This window comes from Jaculus jaculus, chromosome 4, assembly GCF_020740685.1.
Source record: "Jaculus jaculus isolate mJacJac1 chromosome 4, mJacJac1.mat.Y.cur, whole genome shotgun sequence".
Classification (NCBI taxonomy): Eukaryota; Metazoa; Chordata; class Mammalia; order Rodentia; family Dipodidae; genus Jaculus; species Jaculus jaculus.
Window position 1 is genome coordinate 116619048 of NC_059105.1, and position 22435 is coordinate 116641482.

Consider the following 22435-nt stretch of genomic DNA (forward strand, 5'->3'; position numbering starts at 1 on the left):
CGTGCCAGAGTGAGGTGGCATCTGTTTTCTCTGGGCTTCAGTTTCTAATTGAAACAGCCTAAAGGAAGCTAGCTTCTTCCTATTTCTCCTTCAAGACTGCCTGCCAAGCGCCTATAAAAGACAGACTTATAATAATTCAGGGTGGAAAACATTTTAGAGCATGGAGCTGAGCTCATTTTCAAACCACCTCTGTAAATAAATGATTTCTCCACCTCTCCGAATGATGCTTGGATTTCTCACTGACTTTAACCCAGATTTTCTGGAACATTAGTAGCCTGTTGTCTAATAAAAACTCTTCACACTTTTAATCTCCTGAAGCCTTGGTAAATCTATTTATTTCTACTAATTTCTGTCTTCCAGTTTTTTTTAGTAGTGAAAACAGTCGGTAGAAGAGGTATGGCGGGGGGGGGGATTAGGAACTTAATTACAAACAAGCTACTTAAGACACTTTTATTAAACATCAAGAAGTGGAGCTCAAGGTCTCAAGGTCACAGAAGCAACCTAGGCTACAAATATTAACTAGAGGTTGACCATATTTGGATGATGTTGAACATCTAGAGTGAGCATGATCACCGACCTGTGGATAGGGAGAGACCCAAGGGCTGAGTTCCGCGGTTTCCCTACACTTAGTTGGTTCCCAGATGTGCAGCTTCAGTGACTCCAGGAAACTCCTTAGAAATGCAGATTCTCTCAGCTGTTGAAAAGGAGATGCGGACTGAGAAGTAACAACGGTAAGCAAAGTTTTCTGTGACAGATGGTAGTCATTCTCTGGTAGCCCAGACAGGTCGGCTGGAACGCCCTTCAAACATACCATCTTTGGAAGGAAGGTAACTTCCAGCTCTTATCTCCTATTGTGGAAGAGTAGAGGCCTTCCAGCTTCTATTGGAGCTGCCTGGGCTGTATCTTCACTGCAGGCGCCGCTCCCTGCAGCCTCAACAAAATGTACAGATCAGTTATAAAGTGTGGCAGTCTGTGTAGGAGAAACCTTATCATAACAATGTCTGGTATAAAATAGAAGTTCACAGCCCCTGTGTGCTAAAGCCCAAGTTCTGTTCCCAACACTCTGAGAGACCTCATTGTGAGTGTAATTCCTTCTCTCTCTCCCTGATCTGAATTACTTTTTCTTTCACTCCAGGATCGCTAGTCTGCTTGATTTTTCATTTTTGGAAATTAGGTCTTGTATGTTGTCCAGGCTGGCCGGGCACTTACTAGTAGTAGAGGGAAGTAATGAAGGTGGGAGAAGCATGCAGGCTTTGGCCCATCGAGAGCAAAATGTGGGAAGACTGCGTGGGTGAGGAGTGGGGCCGTAGGAGCCAAGGTCTCTGGAACGAACGTCTCATGCAAACCGGGCTTGGAGTGCACAGCACCCCACGTAAGCACCCAGGGATGCTTGGTCTTTTCAGAGCCAGGAGCATCATCCTAGAGAGCTCTCTAGGTATCCGGGAAACCAGCCTGGTGCGGACCCTGCGCCGCGAGGTCCTCTGGGAAGGGGCGTTTGGGGAAAAGGCTCCCTGCGGAGGATTCTGGGACTTGTAGTTCAGCTAGCCAGTGGCCAGTCCGCGCGGCTCGGCCCCAGCTGCGTTTAGATACCTGGTGGCTGGTGGCCAGGTGCTTGTGTGTCGTGAGCGTGGTCGGCCGGAAGTGCGGCGGGCTGAGCACACAGCGGCCCTTCCAAGTCCGAGGAGAGCAGCGCGGGGCCTCGCTGCTGGCCTCGGGAAGCCCGGAGCCTCTGGCGGGCTCCCGCGCTCGGCCCGGGCCGGCGGGCGGGAGGAGCGGTCGTCATGGAGCGGCGGGCAGAGGTGAGCATCCGGAGGTGACGCCGAGAAAGGTGGGAGAAGGGCTGCTCTGGCTGGGGCATGTTCCTTCTAGCTGTTCCACGATGTGATTTTGAGGGAGTCCACTACCTCCGTTGCCCTGATAGGCTATAGATGACTAGTGTCTCGCTGACCCCGTAAAATCAACAAATCTGACAATTTGGCTGTTGGTAATGACTTCCTTTTGTCCTGGCCGGAACCCCATAATGCCACAGAAAGGAGAATACCGCATTTTTTTTTTTTTTCTCGAATCCTGTTTTTGGTTGGTTGGGTGTTTTTTTTTTTTCTTTTAAGATTTTTTTTTTTCCCTCCAAAAGACTCATCTCTTTTCTAAGAAAACAAGTATTGGAATCTGAAAAAACAGTGGTCACAAAGAATAATTAGGGGACTAGAGAGATGGCTCAGAGGCTAAGGCATTTGCCTGCAAAGCCTAAGGACCTGGGTTCGGTTCCCCAGTACGTACATAAAGCCAGCTTCACAAAGTGGCACGTGCATATGGAGTTTGTCTGCAGTGGATAGAGGCCCTCGTGCACCCATTCTCTCTCTCTTTCGTCTCTCTGCTCACAAATAAATATGTAAATATTTTTTAAAAGAACGTACCTAGGGCCGATGTTCAGCTGTTAAAGGTGCTTGCTTACAAAGACTGCTATCCTGGTTCGGTTCCCCAGTACCCACATAAAAGTTACACATGGGTCTGGAGTTCATCTGCAGTGGTAAGAGGCTCCAGGTGTGCCAACTCTCATTCATTCTTATCCTCTCTCCCTGTCTCTCTGTCTCCTTGTAAATAAATATTTTTTAAAAAAGAATTTAACTAGTTTAGCCTGCCTGGAGTACAATATAGATGAATCTTTGAGAGAAGGATCAACCCACAGAGACTTGATTATTTTGGTTACTCAGCTGAGAGAGAAATATGTGTTTAGTTTACTGTCCAGATTCTGGTAGAGTACTACCAGAGTTTTAGGGCAGAGGAGGGCAGGAGAAACTTGAGGCTGTAATGTCTTGTGTCAAGGTGTTGTGGGATTGCCCCATCTGTGGCCTTTGAGGAAAATGTAGGCGAGTGCATGGAAGTTTCTATGAGTTTGCTGCAAAGGCTGAGTAATTGCTGTGGCTCCTGATCTCCACTTCTAGGATGGCTATCTGAGGACTCAGACCTTCCTGGTTCTGGAAACCCAACGGAAAATGGCATGACCAATGTGCTCCTGACCTCTAGGTCCTAGGTAAGTGTGGATCTCCTCTTTTCTCAGCATGACTATGTCTTCTTCCGATGTTAAAAATTTACTCAGCCCTATTTCTTAGATCACTGGGGTCATCTTGATAGACTGATGAATGATGTCTCTCACAGAAAGTACACTTGTCCTGCCCCATGGAGTTTGCTGAGCAGTAAGATCTAGATACATAAACAGCATGAAGAAATACATTTTTTTTAATGAAATGACAGAGACAAGTCATAAATGACCTGGAAGATTTCCATCTTCTAGAGTGTCAGAAAAAGGTTTAAGAAAGAAACTGAAAGGCGGGTGTGGTGATGGACACCTTTAATCCCAGAACTCAGGAGGCAAAGGTAGATCCAGGTCTGAGTGAGTTCCAGGTTAGCCTGGGCTAGAGTGAAAACAAAAATTTAAAAACGCAGGGATAGTATGGAGTTGAAAGAGTACAATACAAGAATATTCCAGCTTTGGAAAATTTCTTGGGAGGCTCAGTGGTTAAAGGCACTTCTTTGCAAAGCCTGATGGCCTGAGTTTGATTTCCTAGTGCCCAGGTAAAGCCAGATGCACAAAGTAATGAATGCATCTGGAGTTTGTTTGCAGTGGCACTAGGCCTTGGCATGCCCATTCTCATTCTCTCTCCCTCTTTCTATGTCTCTCTCTCTTTCTGCTTGGAAATAAATAAATAATAAATAAAATATTTTTTATTTAAAAGTATTTCTAAATGAGTGGAACCAGAAATGGGAGTCTGCTGGGCTTAGTGGTGCATGCCTTTATTTTTTTGACATTTTTTTTTGTTTTTGTTTTTATTTATTTATTTGATAATGACAGAGAGAAAGAGAGGCACAGAGAGAGAATGGGCACACCAGGGCCTCCAGCCACTGCAAACAAACTCCAGATGCATGCGCCCCCTTGTGCATCTGGCTAACGTGGGTCCTGGGAAATCGAGCCTCAAACTTGGGTCCTTAGGCTTCACAGGCAAGCGCTTAACCGCTAAGCCATCTCTCCAGCCCAGGTGCATGCCTTTAATCCCAGCACTCAGGAGGTCAAGGTAGGAGGATCACTGTGAATTCAGATTCAGCCTGAGGCTACATGGTGAATTCTAGGTCAGCCTGGGCTAGAGTGAGACTCTACCTCAAAAAAAAAAAAATAAATAAATAAATAAAAAAAAAATCAAAAGGAGTGGGTGTCACTGTCAGGGTGAATTGAAGTCTGGTAAGGGACTTGGAAGTGTTGTAAGCAGATAATCAGTACTAGGTCTTACTCCAGAAGTGCATAGAATGATTTTAGGTTCCAGTCAGGATGAAGCATGCCGTACGTGCTTGGAGAGACGTTAGCAAAGATGCCTCTGTAGGATCTGGAAGACCAGCAGACCTTTTGTAGATGTGCTAGCACTGCTTATCTGTGTCACCGCCGCCGTGGGTGAGCATCGCACCAGGCGTCTAGTTGCTGATGACTGGTGGAGGGGAGAAAACTCCAGTTCAGATTGAGTATTTCTTATCTCATTCTCTCTCCCTCTCTGCCTGCCTGTCTCTCTCTCAGTTAAATAAATAAGAGAAAAGAAAAGTATGAAATCCTTGGGATGCAAGTGTTTCTGATTTTGGAATTTTAGAAATTTGGAATATGTGCGTATATGTAATATCATGGAATTTATTTTTGTTTCATATATGTATAATCCAAAGGTAATTTCTTTTTTTTTTTTTTGGTTTTTTGAGGTAGGGTTTCACTCTGGTCCAGGCTGACCTGGAATTAACTCTGTCATCTCAGGGTGGCCTTGAACTCATGGCAATCCTCCTACCTCTGTGCTGGGATTAAAGGTGTGCGCCACCACACCCAGCTCCCAAAGGTAATTTCATATAATTTATTTAAAATTCTTTATTGACAACTTCCATAATTATAGACAGTAAACCATGCAAATTCCCTCCCCCACTTTTTAAAAAAATGCTGTTTTACTTTTACTTATTTATTTGAGAGAGAAAGGGGCAGAGAGACGGAGAGAGAAAGAGAATGGGTGCAATAGGGCATCCTGCCACTGCAAATGACATCTAGATGCATGTACCACCTTGTACATCTGGCTTACATGGACCCAGGGGAATCAAACTTGGATCCTTTGGATTTGCAGGCAAGCTCTTTAACCGCTAAGCCATCTCTTTAGCCCTTGTTTTGTTTTGTTTTGAGGTAGGGTCTTGTGGTAGCCCAAGCTGTCTTGGAATTCACTGTGTAGTCTCAGAGTGGCCTTGAACTCACAGCAATCCTCATACCTCTGCCTCCCAAGTGCCAGATTTGAAGGCACGTGTTACCACGTCCAGCTTCATATAATTTTTTTTCAAACATTTATTTATTTGCAAGGAGAGAGAAAGAGAATGGGCTGTCTAGGGCCTCTTGCCACTGCAAACAAACTCCAGATGTTTGTGCTGCTTGGAGCATCTGGCTTTAGGTGAGTACTGGGGAATTGAACCCAAGCCATCAGGCTTTGCATACAAGTGCCTTTAATCATGGAGCCATCTCCTTGGCCCTCCTAAAATATTTTAAATAATTTTGTGGTGGAACAAAGTTTCCTTGTGTGGAATTTCCCATGTATGGTGTTAAATCTAATTTTTAGAGCATTTTGGATTTTTGGATTAGGATGTTCAATCCACATTAGTTTTGCCTTGTTAAATTTATAGAACTCTTTCTGAGGGAAAAGAGAAAAAGTCAATGGCATCCTTAAGATGGTGTCTCATTGATTGACCTGGGCACAGGTGTCAATTTGATTAATAAAGATCTCCTGGGAAATAGATCTGAAGGGAACTTCCAATAGTCTTCTATTTTTAGCAAGGTTGATAAGGGAAGAAAATATCAATTACTTTTGTTGTGTTCATCATTGTTAAGGCATGGGTCTTTAAGTGACCATAAATTTAAATAAGAAGTAGAGTAATTTCATACTTAAAATGTTTTAAAAAAAGAGTTCATTTTGCACAGGGGATTTTTTTCAAAGAGATCTTTTAAATTTATATACATTGTTTTGCCCATTTTATATTATAGGCAATGTCATACTCAACAGAATGCTGAATAAACATTAACCTACTCAAATAAATTATAACCCAAGGAGTCATGTGTTACATAAGACATTTTACTCAACAATGGACCACATACACAAGGGTTGTCCTATAAGATTATATCACCTAGTGACGGCATAGCCATCTTAGTGTGTTGTTCTTTCAGGGATAAAGTTGCCTAATGATGCATTTCTCAGACTCTATCCCATTACTAAGTGCACACAGTCATATGTGTCCTGGGGCTTATGGCAAAAGTGGTGGCTCAGAGAGCGGTAAGACCAATATATTTACTAGCAATTCAAGGGGACTGCTCTATTTTAGTGTGTCTCCATTAAACTTCAGTTGCATAGAAAGTCTTATTTATTTATTAAAAAAATTGGTGGGGTGGGAGAGAATGGACATTCCAGGGCCTCCAGCTGCTGCAAACAAACTGCAGATACATGGGCCACCTTGTGCATCTGGCTTACATTGGTCCTGGGGAATTGAACGTGGGTCCTTTGGTTTTGCGGCAAGCACCTTAACCACCAAGCCATCTCTTCAGCCCTAGAAAGTCTTTAATAGAATCAGAAAGATTATTAGACATTTGTCTTAGCAGCAAATAGTTTCAAAGGAGCATTTTACCTCCCTCCTCCCTCCTCTCACATTGTGGCAGATAAAGCAGATATGTGCCTGCCATCTAGATCAAGGTTAGCATAGGGTAACCCCTTTGGCAATGTTGTCATTGTCTGGTACTCTTCCTTTCCCCTCCCACCTCTATTGCCATGCACACATTCATAGAACACCCTTTTAATATTTGTGTTAATTCTTATTCTTTCCTTCCTTCATTCAGCTATTCAACAAACATAATTGAGTCCTGCTGTGTGTCAGGTACTTGGGCTGCTTTGGATCTCTCATGAAGCTTAAGGTCTTCTGGGAAAGACACATTAATCTCAGAGTATGTGACTCAAGTGTTAGAATGTCTGAGACTCAAGGAAGCTGTCTGAGGAGGAGAACCTGAGTGCAGATCTATGGTGGTTTGATTCAGGTGCCCCCCATAAACTTAGGTGTTCTGAATGCTTGGTTCCCAGCTGATGGAGATTTGGGAATTAATGCCTCCTGGAGGGAGTATATTGTTGGGGGCAGGCTTATGGGTGTCATAGCCAGTTTCCCCATGCCAGTGTTTGGCACACTCTCCTGTTGCTATGGTCCACCTTATGTTTGCCAGGGGTGATGTCCACCCTCTGCTCATGTTGTTGTTTTTGGTGACATCATGGAACATCCCCCTGAAGCCTGTAAGCCAAAGTAAACCTCTTTTTTCCCCATAAGCTGCTCCTGGTTGGGTGATTTCTACTAGTAATGTGAACCTGACTGCAACAGTAAAGTGGTGCTGAGGAGTAGGGTTGCTGCTAGACAACTGACTGTGTGACTTTGGCCTTTTGGAGCTGATTTTTTTTTTTTTCAAAATTTTTTTTTGGTCATTATTTATTTATTTATTTGAGAGTGACAGACACAGAGAGAAAGACAGATAGAGGGAGAGAGAGAGAATGGGCGCACCAGGGCTTCCAGCCTCTGCAAACGAACTCCAGACGCGTGCACCCCTTGTGCATCTGGCTAACATGGGACCTGGGGAACCGAGCCTCGAACCGGGGTCCTTAGGCTTCACAGGCAAGCGCTTAACCACTAAGCCATCTCTCCAGCCCTGGAGCTGATTTTTAAGAGGACTGTGGGAAGATTTGAAACCTTGGCCTGAGAGACACCTTGCAGTGCTATAAGTACAGCTTGATGGACTATTTTGGTTAGAGTTGAGAGACTTGAATGCAGTAACTATGGACTGTAAGGTTTGGCTGGAGGGTAAAAAAGAGCTTTGCTTGGACTGGGCTAAAACCAGTTTGAGACAGGCTTGCTGTTATGCCTGTATCCTGAGAAGTTGTACACAATTGCTTTGTGTAGAAATGGACTGGTATGAGCAGAGGGCTAGGGCACAGAAAAAAATGAAATCTTTGGGCCTAAACTGCTGCCCATTCACCTGCAAATTGTTTGAGAGATTACAACCTTTGAGAATGGGCCAGCTGACTTGCACTGGGGCAACAGGAACAATGTAGACACTTTTTTTTTGTTTTTTAAAATTTTATTAACATTTTCCATGATTATAAAAAAAATATCCCATGGTAATTCCCTCCCTACCCCCTGATACATTTCCCTTTGAAATTCCATTCTCCATCATATTACCTCCCCATCTCAATCATTGTACTTACATATATACAATATCAACCTGTTAAGTGCCCTCCTCCCTTCCTTTCTCTTCCCTTTATGTCTCCTTTTTAACTTACTGGCCTCTGCTACTAAGTATTTTCCCTCTCACGCAGAAGCCCAATCATCTGTAGCTAGGATCCACATATGAGAGAGAACATGTGGCGCTTGGCTTTCTGGGCCTGGGTTACCTCACTTAGTATAATCCTTTCCAGGTCCATCCATTTTTCTGCAAATTTTTTTAAAAAATTTTTATTAACATTTTCCATGATTATAAAATATATCACATGGTAATTCCCTCCCTCCCCACCCACACACTTTCCCATTTGAAATTCCATTCTCCATCATATTACCTCCCCATTACAATCATTGTAATTACATATATACAATATCAACCTATTAAGTATCCTCCTCCCTTCTTTCTCCACCCTTTATGTCTCCTTTTCAACTTACTGGCCTCTGCTACTAAGTATTTTCATTCTCACACAGAAGCCCAGTCATCTGTAGCTAGGATCCACATATGAGAGAGAACATGTGGCGCTTGGCTTTCTGGGCCTGGGTTACCTCACTTAGTATAATCCTTTCCAGGTCCATCCATTTTTCTGCAAATTTTTTTAAAAAATTTTTATTAACATTTTCCATGATTATAAAATATATCCCATGGTAATTCCCTCCCTCCCCACCCCCACACTTTCCCATTTGAAATTCCATTCTCCATCATATTACCTCCCCATTACAATCATTGTAATTACATATATACAATATCAACCTATTAAGTATCCTCCTCCCTTCTTTCTCCACCCTTTATGTCTCCTTTTCAACTTACTGGCCTCTGCTACTAAGTATTTTCATTCTCACACAGAAGCCCAGTCATCTGTAGCTAGGATCCACATATGAGAGAGAACATGTGGCGCTTGGCTTTCTGGGCCTGGGTTACCTGACTTAGTATAATACTTTCCAGGTCCATCCATTTTTCTGCAAATTTCATAACTTCATTTTTCTTTACCGCTGAGTAGAACTCCATTGTATAAATGTACCACATCTTCATTATCCACTCATCTGTTGAGGGACATCTAGGCTGGTTCCATTTCCCAGCTATTATAAAGTGAGCAGCAATAAACATGGTTGAGCAATTACTTCTAAGGAAATGAGATGAGTCCTTAGGATATATGCCTAGGAGTGCTATAGCTGGGTCATATGGTAGATAAATCTTTAGCTGTTTTAGGAACCTCCACACTGTTTTCCACAATGGCTGGACCAGATTGCATTCCCACCAGCAGTGTACAAGGGTTCCTTTTTTTTCCACATCCCCGCCAGCATTTATGATCATTTGTTTTCATGATGGTGGCCAATCTGACAGGAGTGAGATGGAATCTCAATGTAGTTTTAATCTGCATTTCCCTGATGACTAGTAATGTAGAACATTTTTTTAGATGCTTATATGCCATTCGTATTTCTTCCTTTGAGAATGCTCTATTTAGCTCCATAGCCCATTTTTTGATTGGCTTGTTTGATTCCTTATTATTTAACTTTTTGAGTTCTTTGTATATCCTAGATATTAATCCTCTATCAGATATATAGCTGGCGAAGATTTTTTTTTCCCATTCTGTAGGTTGCCTCTTTGCTTTTTTCACTATGTCCTTTGCAGTGCAAAATCTTTGTAATTTCATGAGGTCCCAGTGATTAATCTGTGGTTTTATTGCCTGAGCAATTGGGGTTGTATTCAGAAAGTCTTTGCCAAGACCAATATGTTGAAGGGTTTCCCCTACTTTTTCCTCTAGCAGTTTCAGAGTTTTAGGTCTGATGTTAAGGTCTTTAATCCTTTTGGACTTAATTCTTGTACATGGTGAGAGAGAAGAATCTATTTTAATCCTTCTGCAGATATATATCCAGTTTTCCCAACACCATTTGCTGAAGAGGCTGTCTTTTCTCCAATGAGTATTTTTGGCATTTTTATCGAATATCAGGTGGCTATAGCTACCTGGACTTACATCTGGGTCCTCTGTTCTGTTCCACTGATCTACATGTCTGTTTTTGTGCCAGTACCACGCTGTTTTTGTTACTATGGCTCTGTAGTATAGGTTAAAATCATGTATGGTGATACCACCAGCCTTATTTTTGTTGCTCAGTATTATTTTAGATATTTGAGGTTTTTTGTGATTCCAAATGAATTTTTGGATTGTTTTTTCTATTCCATGAGGAATGCCTTTGGAATTTTGATAGGGATTGCATTAAATGTGTATATTGCCTTTGGTACAATTGTCATTTTCACAATATTGATTCTTCCAATCCAGGAACAAGGGATGTTTCTCCACTTTCTAGTGTCTTCTGCAATTTCTCACATGAGTGTTTTAAAGTTCTCATTGTAGAGATTCTTTACTTCCTTCATTAGGTTTATTCCAAGGTACTTTATTTTTTTGATGCAATTGTGAATGGGAGTGATTCTCTGATTTCATCCTCGGTGTGTTTGTTGTTAGCATATATGAAGGCTACTGATTTCTGTGTATTTATTTTGTATCCTGCTACATGGCTGTAGGTTTTGATCAGCTCTTACAGTTTGCTAGTAGAGTCTTTAGGGTCCTTTATGTATAGAATCATGTTATCTGCAAATAATGATAACTTGATCTCTTCCTTTCCAATTTGTATCCCTTTTTTATGTGTGTGTCTTGCCTTATTGCTATGGCTAAGACTTCCAAAACTATATTAAATAAAAGTGGGAACAGAGGACAGCCTTGTCTTGTTCATGATTTTAGTGGAAAAGCTTCCAGTTTTTCCCCATTTAGTAATATGTTGGCTGTAGGTTAGTCATAAATAGCCTTTATTATATTGAGATATGTTCCTTCTATTCCCAGTTTCTGTAGGACTTTTATCATGAAGGGATGTTGGATTTTGTCAAATGCTTTCTTTGCGTCTAATGAGATGATCATGTGATTTTTGTCCTTCAACCATTTATATCATGTATTACATTTATAGATTTGCGTATGTTGAACCATCCCTGCATCTCTGGAATAAAGCCTACTTGGTCAGGGTGAATGATCTTTTTGATATACTCTTGTATTCTGTTAGCCAATATTTTGTTGAGAATTTTTGCATCTATGTTCATGAGGGAGATTGGTCTATAATTTTCTTATTTTTGTTATATCTTTGCCTGGTTTTGGTATCAGGGTGATGCTGGCCTCATAGAAGGAGTTTGGTAGAATTCCTTCTTTTTCTATTTCCTGGAAAAGCTTAAGAAGCAATGGTGTTAGCTCTTCCTTAAAAGTCTGGTAAAATTCAGCAGTGAATCCATCCGGGCCTGGGCTTTTTTTAGTTGGGAGATTATTGATAACTGTTCGGATCTCCATGTTTGTTATAGGTCTATTTAAGTGATTAATCTCATTTTGATTTAATTTAGGTAGGTCATATAAATCAAGGAAATCATCCATTTCTTTCAGATTTTCATACTTTGTGGAGTATATGCTTTTATAGTATGTCCTTATGATTTTTTGAATTTCTCTGGAATCTGTTGTGATGTTACCTTGTTCATCTCTGATTTTATTAATTTGGAATATAGACACCTTTGAAGGGGCCTGAGTGCTCAAGGAGTGTTCTGTTCTTCAAAGTCTTCTTTATCCCCCCTGGATTAGCAAATTGGCACCCTATCTGGGATTGTGGAGTATAAAAAATGCAGGAAAAAGAGGGTCACTGAGTTTGCAACACAGTCTTGTGTTTTGGAAATGGCCATGGGCAGTGTGAAGCAGATTTGCTAAGGATTGCCTGCATGGAGACCTGATGAAGCCCTGAGGATGGACCGTGATTGCAGTGGAGACCAGTGAAGATGCCGGGGCCGCGAGAAGGCTGCCAAGGGGAGCTGCTGGACCCAGATGAAGTTTTCTAGGACTGGGAGTATCCTAGCTGGAGGGGCAGAATGGGAATGCCAGAGACTTGTTGCTGGTTACAATTACCAGATTTGGAGATTTGTCTTTAACTGGAATTGCTGGACTTGTAGCTAGAGTGTTTGCTGTTTGCCTTGGTTGTTTTAAATCTTGTACTGGTTGAATGCTTCTTTGCTATGCCCAATGTCATCTTTTGTCGTGTGAATGTTAATTCTGTTATGTTATGGGTTTTTATGGGAATTTGTTTTGGTATTACGGCTCAGTTAAAAGATCTTGGACTATGGGGATGTATGCATATCATTGTAATTGATAAAAACTATGGGAACTTTTTTGTTTTTGTTTTTTGTTTTTCAAGGTAAGGTCTCACTCTAGCTCAGGCTGACCAGGAATTCACTAGTTTTCGAGGGTGGCTTTGAACTCATGGTGATCCTCTTACCTCTGCCTCCCGAGTGTTAGGATTAAAGGCATGCACCACCATGCTCAGCCCAGCTATGGGAACTTTTAAAGTCAGACTGATTGCATTGTATTTTACATCATGTACAGATACCAGTTTTATGGGGGCCAGGGGCAGAATGTGGTAGTTTGATTCAGGTATCCCTCATAAACTTAGATTTTCTGAATGCTAGGTTCCCAGCTGATGGAAATTTGGGAATTAATGCCTTCTGGAGGGAGTGTATTGTTGGGGGCAGGGTTATGGGTGTTATAGCCAGCTTCCTCTTGCCACTGTTTGACATACTCTCCTGTTGCTTTTGTCTACCTTATGTTTGCCAGGGGGTGATGTCCACTCTCTGCTCATGTCATTGTTTTCCCTGCCATCATGGAGTTTACCCCTTGAGCCTGTAAGCCAAAATAAACCTCTTTTTTTTTTTTTTTTTTTTTTTTTTTTTTCACCACAAGCTGCTCTTGTTTGGGTGATTGATACCAGCAATGTCAACTTGACTGCAACAAGATCTGAATTGTCAGTACCATTCAACCAAATAGAGCAGGGGAAGACCATTCAGGAATAGAAAGGTCCATGTATGAAGTAGCAAAAGGGACCGTGACACACATTTCACATAACTGAATGTCAATTACCTAGTGAAAGAAGTGTAGGAAGAAATATAGTTGGTGGGAGATCAGGTCTTAATTATTGGGGCATTTTGAGAAATGACAAGAACATTTTAGGAACTTTCTTTGTGCTTGAGTAAATCTACATTCTGTGGCACATGTAGCAAACAACTTTTGACATATGCTGGACTGATTTTATTCTTAATGGAAAAGTAAAAAAGTAAAGAGAAAAGAACTTCCTGGGTTATGAATTACATATATATGTGTGTGTGAGTGTGTATGTGTATATGTGTGTGTGTATACATATATATATAATTGTTTTTAAATTTTTTTAACTTTATTTGTTTGAGAGAAAGAAAAAGAGGAAGAGAGAGAATGGGCATGCCAGGGCCTCCAGCCACTGCAAATGAACTCCAGATGCATGCACCCCTTGTGCATCTGGCTTACGTGGGTCCTGGGGAATCAAATTGGGGTCCTTTGGCTTTACAGGCAAGTGCCTTAACCATTAAGCTGTGTCTCCAGCCCTTCTTATATTTTCAATCATTGTGTAAAGAAAATTTAATATTTTCTCCTCTTTGTTCTATATAATAAGCATTTCTACAGTTCTGTAATTTAATTTAGTGATACATAAACTAAGAACCTTGTACTTCAGGTTTTACATTTGAAGGAGCTTTGCTTACTGCATGTAGGTATCGTGAATTCTGATGCGTGTAGGCAAAAAGTGAGTGTGTGGAACACAAATATACCAGAAGATCCTAGTGTTGGAAGGGATGCAGAGTCACTTTATCCAGTGTTTTTACCCCTTCCACCATCCTCCTCTACTGTCAGTTTGATCTGTTCTAATGGCCATTGGTAAGGACTGTTGTGTTTGCTTTTCAGGAATCTAAATTTCCTGCCTTGTCTGTTCTCCAACTTGAACCCTTCACAGAAGATAAGCAAGTATCCTCTGCTAACCACACGTTCTTCACAAGTATTTGGAGCTTTAATCCACCACTTTTGATACATTTGGACATTCATTTGCCTTTGACCTTATGCTACCTTATTTGTTTATTAAAATCCCCAACTCTGGGCTGGAGAGATGGCTTAGTGGTTAAGCACTTGCCTGTGAAGCCTAAGGACCCCAGTTTGAGGCTTGATTCCCCAGGACCCACATTAGCCAGATGCACAAGGTGGTGCATGCGTCTGGAGTTCGTTTGCAGTGGCTGAAGGCCCTGGCATGCCCGTTCTATCTATCTGCCACTTTCTCTCTCTGTCTGTCACTCTCAAATAAATAAAAATAAACAAAAAAATTTTTTTTTAAAAAAGAAGAAAATCCCCAACTCTTCCCTGAGTATGGTATACAGTTTATAATATTCAGAGACAGGGCTGGATATTAAAGACCATTGATTTTACTCTATTTGTTTTGCTATAACAAAATACCTGAGTCCAGGTACTTTGTCAGGAAAAAGCTTATTTAGCTTACAATTCAAAAGACTCAAGAGCTTTCTGCCATATCTGATTGTCATTACAACATGGCAGAGAAATGAAATAGTCATATGAAGAAATGGCAAAATGTGAGGTGTCACATGAAAAAATGACCAAACATGTAGGGTGATTTCATAATATAACAACCCATTTTTGCCAAAACTAACTTATTCCTTGAGACCAGCATTAATCCCTTCTAATGGTAGTTCCCAATTGCTATTGTGGGTTCCTGGGTCCTTGCTCAGGGGCCAGTTGCAGTCCCTCCGGAAGGCACCCAGGCATCCGGCGTGGGTGAGCGTGTGAAAATAAAGGACTTTCGGGATGAGTGTTGGTGAACAGCTCTCTTCAGTTTATTGTCAGTGAAATGGGTTTATAAGCATCTGAGGGTGGGGGGAGGATCCTAAGGGGATTGGATGTACCAAGTTAATTTCTGACGCTTAATTAGCATATGGGGACATTCATTCTAGCACATAGTCAATGGGGTCAGGTGATCTAGGGTCTCAGGGCTGTGTAAAGTCTGCTGGCTGTTAAGCAGTTTCCTAGGTAACTGGCCAAAGGTCACAGGGCTATGGGCAAAGCCTAAATTCAGGTGTGCCGGGCTTGGAGAGGGAGTGGCCTCCTGTAGCCCAGGGTCCTTAGCTGTGCCTGGAAGCTTAGGCCCCTCTCCTGAAGGCTCCAGCCTGTGCCTGGAAGTGCCCGACACCCTGTGACCAGTTTACTTTTCATTAGGCCATACCACTTAAAGGTTCTAACCACATCAACATGGCTATACTAGGTGTCAAGCTTCTAGTACATTCAACCCATGTCAAATGATAATACTTTCTAAATCTGGAGAACTTAAACATTTTTAGCAATGAACACCCCCCCCCAAAAAAAAAAAAACGCCCCTCATTAGTAAGCTCAGGATCTTGGAGTACAAATCCTGACAGGCTAGAGAACATCTTCAACAAATAGAGCTCCACATACCACACACACACACACACACCCTTTATCTTTTTTTTTTTTTTTAAGCTGTGGTAGGGTCTTGCTGTAGCCCAGGCTGACCTGGAATTCACTGTGTAGTCTCAGGCTGCCCTTGAACTCATGGCAATCCTCCTACCTCTGCCTCACAAGTGCTGGGATTAAAGATGTGCACCACCATGCCCAGCTTCCTTCTTATCTTCTTTTTAATAAAAATTGATACTACTTCATTCGTTCCATTTTTCTGGATGGGAGGCTGGAGGAAGAGGTATTTACTTTCTAACTACTAAGCTTTATGTGGGGAAGTTCCCTATAACATTGAATGCTAGCTTCTAAAATTTGTGTTTCGTCTTGAGTCAGTAGTAGCAACAGATTTTTGTTTAAGAGGGGTAGTTTTGAAAGTTTAGTAGTGATTAGGACATGCATGGAAAAAGATTGTGGCAGGGAGAGAAACTGTTGTCACATTTTCATTGCTGGAATAAAACACCTGACCAAAAGCAGCTGATGGGAGGAAAGTATTTATTTTGGTTTATAATCTCAAGTGGAAGCTTCACAATGGCAGGGGAAAGCATGGCATGAGCAGAGGCTGGACATCGTGTCTGCCAAAGCGGGTGCTGAATAACAGCAGAAGAATGAGACAAACTAACATTGGCAATCTAAAAGCTCAAGGTCATGCAGCAGCACATTTCTTCCACCAAGGTTCCACCTCCAAAATTGCTATCAGCTGAGGACTGAGCATTCAAAACACATGAATTTATTAGAAATATTAGTTCAAACTACCACATTCTGCCCGTGGCTGTCACAATCTCATGACCATCCATGATGTATAATGTTGTGTAGTCAGTCCAACTTTAAAAGTTTCCATAGTTTTTTAACTGTTCAAACATCCCTACAGTCCATGGTCTTTTAACTGTGAGCCTGTAAAGCCAAAAACATCTAATGGTACAGAATAAACATTCCTACTGCAGAAGATGGCATTGCATGTAAAGACAACCAATGCAAAAGCTAAAAAGTGCAAGCAGTAAATCCTGTAGCTCCAGGGCTGACATCTGTAACCAGTGATGAAGTCTCTGGAGCTCTAATTCCACCTCTTCAGCTGGGCTGCCCACAGCCCAGGGAAAACTCCATCCCGAGACAGCAGCTGTCCTTGGCAGCCGTCCCATAGTCCTCACATTTCAAAAAGTTCTGGAGTCTCCACTAAAACCCATGATTCATTCTCATTGCTCCGTCAGGCCTTTCTCCATACACGGACTCCAACAACCATGCTTCGCAATGCCCAATGATCATTTCTAAAACACAAACCACATTGCCAATCCATTGACCCTTTCTTTCCTGCATTTGTTATTCTTCCATATACCAAGTAGCCTACCCAATTTGTTAATGCACCAGGGAATAAAGGCTTTGAAGACCAGCACAACTTCTTCAGCATTCTGGCCCCCTATTTTCAAGAGTCAGCATTCTTTTTTTGTAAATATTTGTTTTTCTTTTTTTTATTGACAGCTTCCAGAATTGTAAACAATATCTCATGGTAATTCCCCCCCCCCCCCACTTTCCCCTTTGAAACTCCACTCCATCATATCCCTTCCCCCACTCAATCAGTTTCTCTCTTACTTTGATGTCATGATCTTTTCCTCCTATTATGATGGTCTTGTGTAGGTAGTGTCAGGCTCTATGAGGTCATGGATATCCAGGCCATTTTGTGTCTGGAGGAGCATGTGTTCTTTTGTTTGTTTGTTTGTTTGGTTGGTTGGTTTTTTGAGGTAGGGCCTCACTCTAGCCCAGGCTGACCTGGAATTCACTATGTAGTCTCAGGGTAGCCTCAAACTCATGGCGATCCTCCTACCTCTGCTTCCCAAGTGAGATTAAAGGCATGCATTGCCACTTCCGGCTGTCAGCAGTCTTCCTAATGACCCGATGCAGAATAGCTGACCCGATCTTAATGGTGGTAATCTCTTAAACAATTGCAGCTGAAGCAGTCTTCAGCTCAACGTTCATTTCTTTGTGTGCCATGTCCTTCTGATCATACCAGTCCATTTATTCTAAACTCAACCTTGCACAAGTTATCAGGACATGGGAACAGCTAGCCTCTCACATAAACTGCCTCTATCCCAGTCCAGAAAAAGCTCTTTCTTTCTCTTGTAAGACAAGCCTGCACAGTCCATACTTCTTTATGCAACTAGATCTCTCAGCTCTAACCAGAGTGGTTCATCAAACCCTGCTTACAGCACTTCAACACTACATTTAAACTAAGGTTTCAGATATTTCTACTTTCCCCCTGAAAATCAGTTCCAAAAGGTCAAAAGCCAAACAGTCAGGTTTCTAGCAGTAATTACCTAATCCACTGGTACCTATTTTCTGTTGTAGTTACCTTTTCATGGCTGGGACAAAGCACCTGACCAAATGAAGCTGTTGGGAGGAAGGTATTTATTTTGGCTTATAGTCTTAAGGGGAAGCTTCATGATTGCAGAAGAAAACGAGGCACAAATAGAGGCTGGACATCATCTCTGCCAGAGCAGGTGATAACAGCAGCAGGAGAATGAGCCAAACTAACACTGGCAAGCTAGGGGCTAGTAAATTTCAAGGTTCTCCCCTAGCAACACACTTCCTTCAGCAAGGCTCCACCTCCCAAATTTCCATCATTTGAGGACCAAGCATTCAAAGCACGTAGGTTTATAGGGGACATCTGATTCAAACCATCACAAAAGCTAAAGAAAGCGTACAGTAGAGGCTTTGGCAATTTGAGTAAAGTGTCTATCCTCTGGAAACCATACTTTTCTGATACTAGCCCTATGTCATGAAGACTCTATTTTTATTTTATTTAGTTATTTATTTTTGTCTACCACTCCCCAGATCACCTCTGCTTGGTCACATTCTCTGATTCTTCATTTCCTACCTTGCTGCTTCGAGGAATACTGAGTGCCTCTTCACCTTCTCCTTTTGTGCAGCTTGTTTGCCTAGTCATCTGTCTTTCTTATGTCCTCTCACCATTGCAAGACAATTTAAAAAAAAAATTTTTTTTTTAAAATTTATTTATTTGAGAGCGACAGACACAGAGAGAAAGACAGATAGAGGGAGAGAGAGAGAATGGGCGCGCCAGGGCTTCCAGCCTCTGCAAACAACTCCAGACGCGTGCGCCCCCTTGTGCATCTGGCTAACGTGGGACCTGGGGAACCGAGCCTCAAACCAGGGTCCATAGGCTTCACAGGCGAGTGCTTAACCGCTAAGCCATCTCTCCAGCCCTGCAAGACAATTTTTGAGAGCTTTATAATTCATGTGTTTCTGTAAGTATTTTTGTTTGGTTTATTGTTTTTCTACTACAATGGTTATTTTTCTCAGTTGTACTTTTTTTCTTTCAGAGTGGGAGACAATGCCAGAAAGGAAGGAGCTAACTCCAGAGAAAGGCTTTTCTGAAGAAGACTCAGCCCCTGGAGTGTTGATTGAAAGATTTCCAGAGAAAGGGTCCAGTGAATGTGAAGACTCTTTAAAAAGTCAGCTGGGAAGCCATGAGAATCCTTTGATACAAAAGCTTATCCCTCAGAAGAAATTTTCTGTGGAAAGAAGTTACCATTGTGATGGATTTAGAAGAAATTTTAGTCGGAGGACATTACTTGTTCAACAAGGAGAGAGACTTCATACTTGTGATTCACTTAAAAAGAACTTACAACAAAATTCAGATATAATTAAACATGAGAGAATTTGTGAAGGAAAGAAACCTTGGAAGTGTAATGAGTGTGAAAAAGCCTTCAGTTATTACTCAGCTTTTGTCTTGCATCAGAGAATTCATACTGGAGAAAAACCTTATGAATGTAATGAATGTGGTAAATCTTTTAGCCAGAGCATCCACCTTACTCTGCACCAGAGAATTCATACTGGAGAGAAGCCCTATGAATGTCATGAATGTGGGAAAGCCTTCAGTCATCGCTCAGCCCTAATTCGGCATCACATAATTCACACTGGAGAGAAGCCCTATGAATGTCATGAATGTGGGAAGGCCTTTAATCAGAGTTCATATCTCACTCAACACCAACGAATTCATACTGGGGAGAAACCTTATGAGTGTAATGAATGTGGGAAGGCCTTCAGCCAGAGCACATTCCTTACCCAACATCAGGTCATTCACACTGGTGAGAAACCTTACAAGTGTAATGAATGTGGCAAATCCTTTAGTGACCGGTCGGGCCTTATTCAGCATCAGAGAACTCATACTGGGGAGAGGCCTTATGAGTGTAACAAATGTGGGAAAGCTTTTGGCTATTGTTCAGCCCTGACTCAGCACCAGAGAACTCACACAGGGGAGAAACCCTATAAATGCAGTGATTGTTCCAAAGCCTTCAGTGACCGCTCAGCCCTTATTCGTCATCAGAGAATACATACTGGAGAAAAGCCTTACAAGTGTAAGGATTGTGGAAAAGCTTTCAGCCAGAGCTCATCTCTTACAAAACACCAAAAAACTCACACTGGAGAAAAACCTTATAGGTGTAAGGAATGTGGAAAAGCCTTCAGCCAGAGTTCCTCTCTTTCTCAACATCAGAAAATTCATATTGGAGAGAAAACCAGGGAACATGGACAAGCCTTTGGCCAACAAAAGATAATCCATACTGGCTAAGTGGGTGGTACATTTAGAGCACATTTATTGAGAATTTAATACATGCTGTGAGTGCTACAAAGAAATTTAAAGAGTACTGTTTTTAAAAAGATATTGATAAATCATTGTTGATGTGGGATATAATTCAGATTAGCAGGGCTTTTAATTTTTTTAATGCCCAAATTAAGGCCACTGGATTTCTCTTGTGAAATTAACACCCTAGTGTGTATGTAAATTACCAAGTCCTTGACAGAGAAGTAGGATTAGCAGTGGTGGAAAGAAAACATGTTACTTGGTAGGTAGTCGCATAGTGCTAATGAGATGAAATTCTAAAGAACAAGTGGTCCTTTTATATAAATTATCTGAGCAAACTAAGAGATTGAGAATTCACAATGAGTTTGTCCAAGGTGAGGACTGATGAAGGAACAGTTATCCTTTGGCCTTACATACAAGGACAAAAAAAGAGGTTGATGGAAAGGACAGAGAAATGTTGGAGGATGAACTCATGGAATGTTGGGTGAAATCACTGCTGAGTATGCACAACCAGAAAAATGATTAAACTTGAGTTGTGGAGTTCCTATGATAGCTTTACTGTAAATCTAAGGAGCTTGGTCTGAGGGTCTTCTGTACTTTTTGTCTTGTACATGATATTTATAGATGCCTCCTGGGAATCTTCCAAGGTCAAAGACTTATATATCACAGTGTACAGAAGAGAGCCTGTGATGTGTTCAGTGTGATGTAAGCTGTCTGAGTTAACCCGAGAATTTATAAAGATTTACCTCAGTTGGATGTAGTTTGTGCATTGGATTTTTTATGCCATAGTAACATTGTAAACTTACACTGACACAGCTTATTAGATTGTGAAAAGTTGATAAAGATTTTTAAATGCTTGCCTTTCCCATGTTACTTTGGGTAAAATTACTGGAAACATTTGAGTGTAGGGCTCTTGTTCTTCAAGTTTCTCCATGAGGTGTTTTGGTGTGGCTTTCTGAAAGTTAACTTTGGTTCTGTATTGTTGAGCTTTTTCAGTGTATAAGTTTATGTTCTTTGCCAAATGTGCAGGAATTTTCAACCTGTTAACCTTTTCACACAAGACTTTCAGCCCAGTGCCCCACCTCTCTCCTTTTCTGATGGCAGAACTGTTGGCTCTATAAATTGTAGGTCCACAAGTTTCTGAGTATGTTGTTTTTCTTCCAGTCTGGTTTCCTTTTAGTCTTGTTGAGCTGCTGTAACAAAAATCTCATAGACTAGGTGCTCAAGTAAGGTATTTCCTACAGTTCTGGAGGTTGGGGAGTCTTAAGAACCATTTGCCACCCGACTGTCTAGTTAGGATTCTCTCTTCCTGCCTCACAGATGATGGCTTTTTTTTTTTCTTTTCTTGGTTATTTGAGACAGGGTCTCATTTATTTTTCAGCCAAGGCTGTCCACCATGTGGTTGAGGATGACCTTGAACTCCTGATTGACCTGCCTCCAGCTCCCAAGTGCTGAGAGTCCAGGCACACACCACCATGCTTGGCCCTTACAGCTGCTTTCTGGTTGTGTCTTCACATGGGCTCACCTATTGCATGTACAGGAAGACAAGTAGGAACTAGCTCTTATTGTAAGGTTACTAGTTCCATTACATTAGGATGCTACTCTTGCCACCTCACTTTACCATAATTCCCTGCTAAGAGCCCTATCTTCAAATATAGTCATATTGGGGGTTAGGCCTTCAACATACAACTTGACATATAGTTCACTCCCTATCAAATCTCTATTCCAATAGCCCCAAGCCTTTTAGCTAATTCTAGCTTCCACTGTGAATTCTAAAGTCTAGAGTTTGACCTAAGTATCACCTGAATCAAATGTGAGTGAGACATGAAGTTTGATTATTCATTCTGAGGCAAAATCCCAACCCAACCATGAACTGTGAAACCAAACAAGTTACATACTTCCAAAAACTGTTGTGGGACAGACAAAAAATAGGGGAAAGGGCTACAGGTTTGTCCCCTTGTTCTTTTGCTGATATAGATGGATAAGTAAAGTTTTCTGTCCTGATGGTCTCCCTTCCTGGCCTTGTCACTAGCAACAGTAGACTTTACTTGAGGGTTTTAAACAAGGCAATCTGTTGTAGTCTGGGATGCAAATGGCACAAAGAAGTTCCAAGAAACTTAGTGCTGTGGGTTACTTGGGTGGTTAAGTCTTTGGTCATTCATCCTACCCATCTGTCAGAACCTTA

At 41.6% G+C, this 22435-nt stretch overlaps 1 protein-coding gene and 1 long non-coding RNA gene across 7 annotated transcripts; one reads left to right on the top strand and one right to left on the bottom strand.

Annotated features, from left to right (window-relative positions):
- Positions 1-436: 436 nt before the first annotated feature.
- Positions 437-2016, bottom strand: LOC123460051. Its single transcript, XR_006636765.1, has 2 exons — positions 1210-2016; positions 437-931 (listed from the first exon to the last, which is right to left on the bottom strand). It is a non-coding gene; the product is annotated as an uncharacterized LOC123460051 (long non-coding RNA).
- On the top strand, positions 1506-21591 carry LOC101616085 (zinc finger protein 501-like). Of its 6 annotated transcripts, XM_045146961.1 has the most exons (4): positions 1517-1799; positions 2943-3031; positions 5369-5456; positions 18989-21591. In XM_045146961.1, the coding sequence occupies exon 4, from the start codon at positions 19000-19002 to the stop codon at positions 20236-20238; it is 1239 nt and encodes a 412-aa protein (XP_045002896.1). In that variant the 5' UTR covers positions 1517-1799; positions 2943-3031; positions 5369-5456; positions 18989-18999; the 3' UTR covers positions 20239-21591. The 6 variants fall into 6 exon arrangements, 4 of the variants coding, with proteins under 4 accessions (XP_045002896.1, XP_045002895.1, XP_045002898.1 ...); XR_006636764.1 differs by lacking the exons at positions 5369-5456; positions 18989-21591 and adding an exon at positions 11840-11898 and having other exon boundaries at positions 1506-1799; XR_006636763.1 differs by lacking the exons at positions 5369-5456; positions 18989-21591 and adding an exon at positions 14088-14362 and having other exon boundaries at positions 1507-1799.
- Positions 21592-22435: the final 844 nt, after the last annotated feature.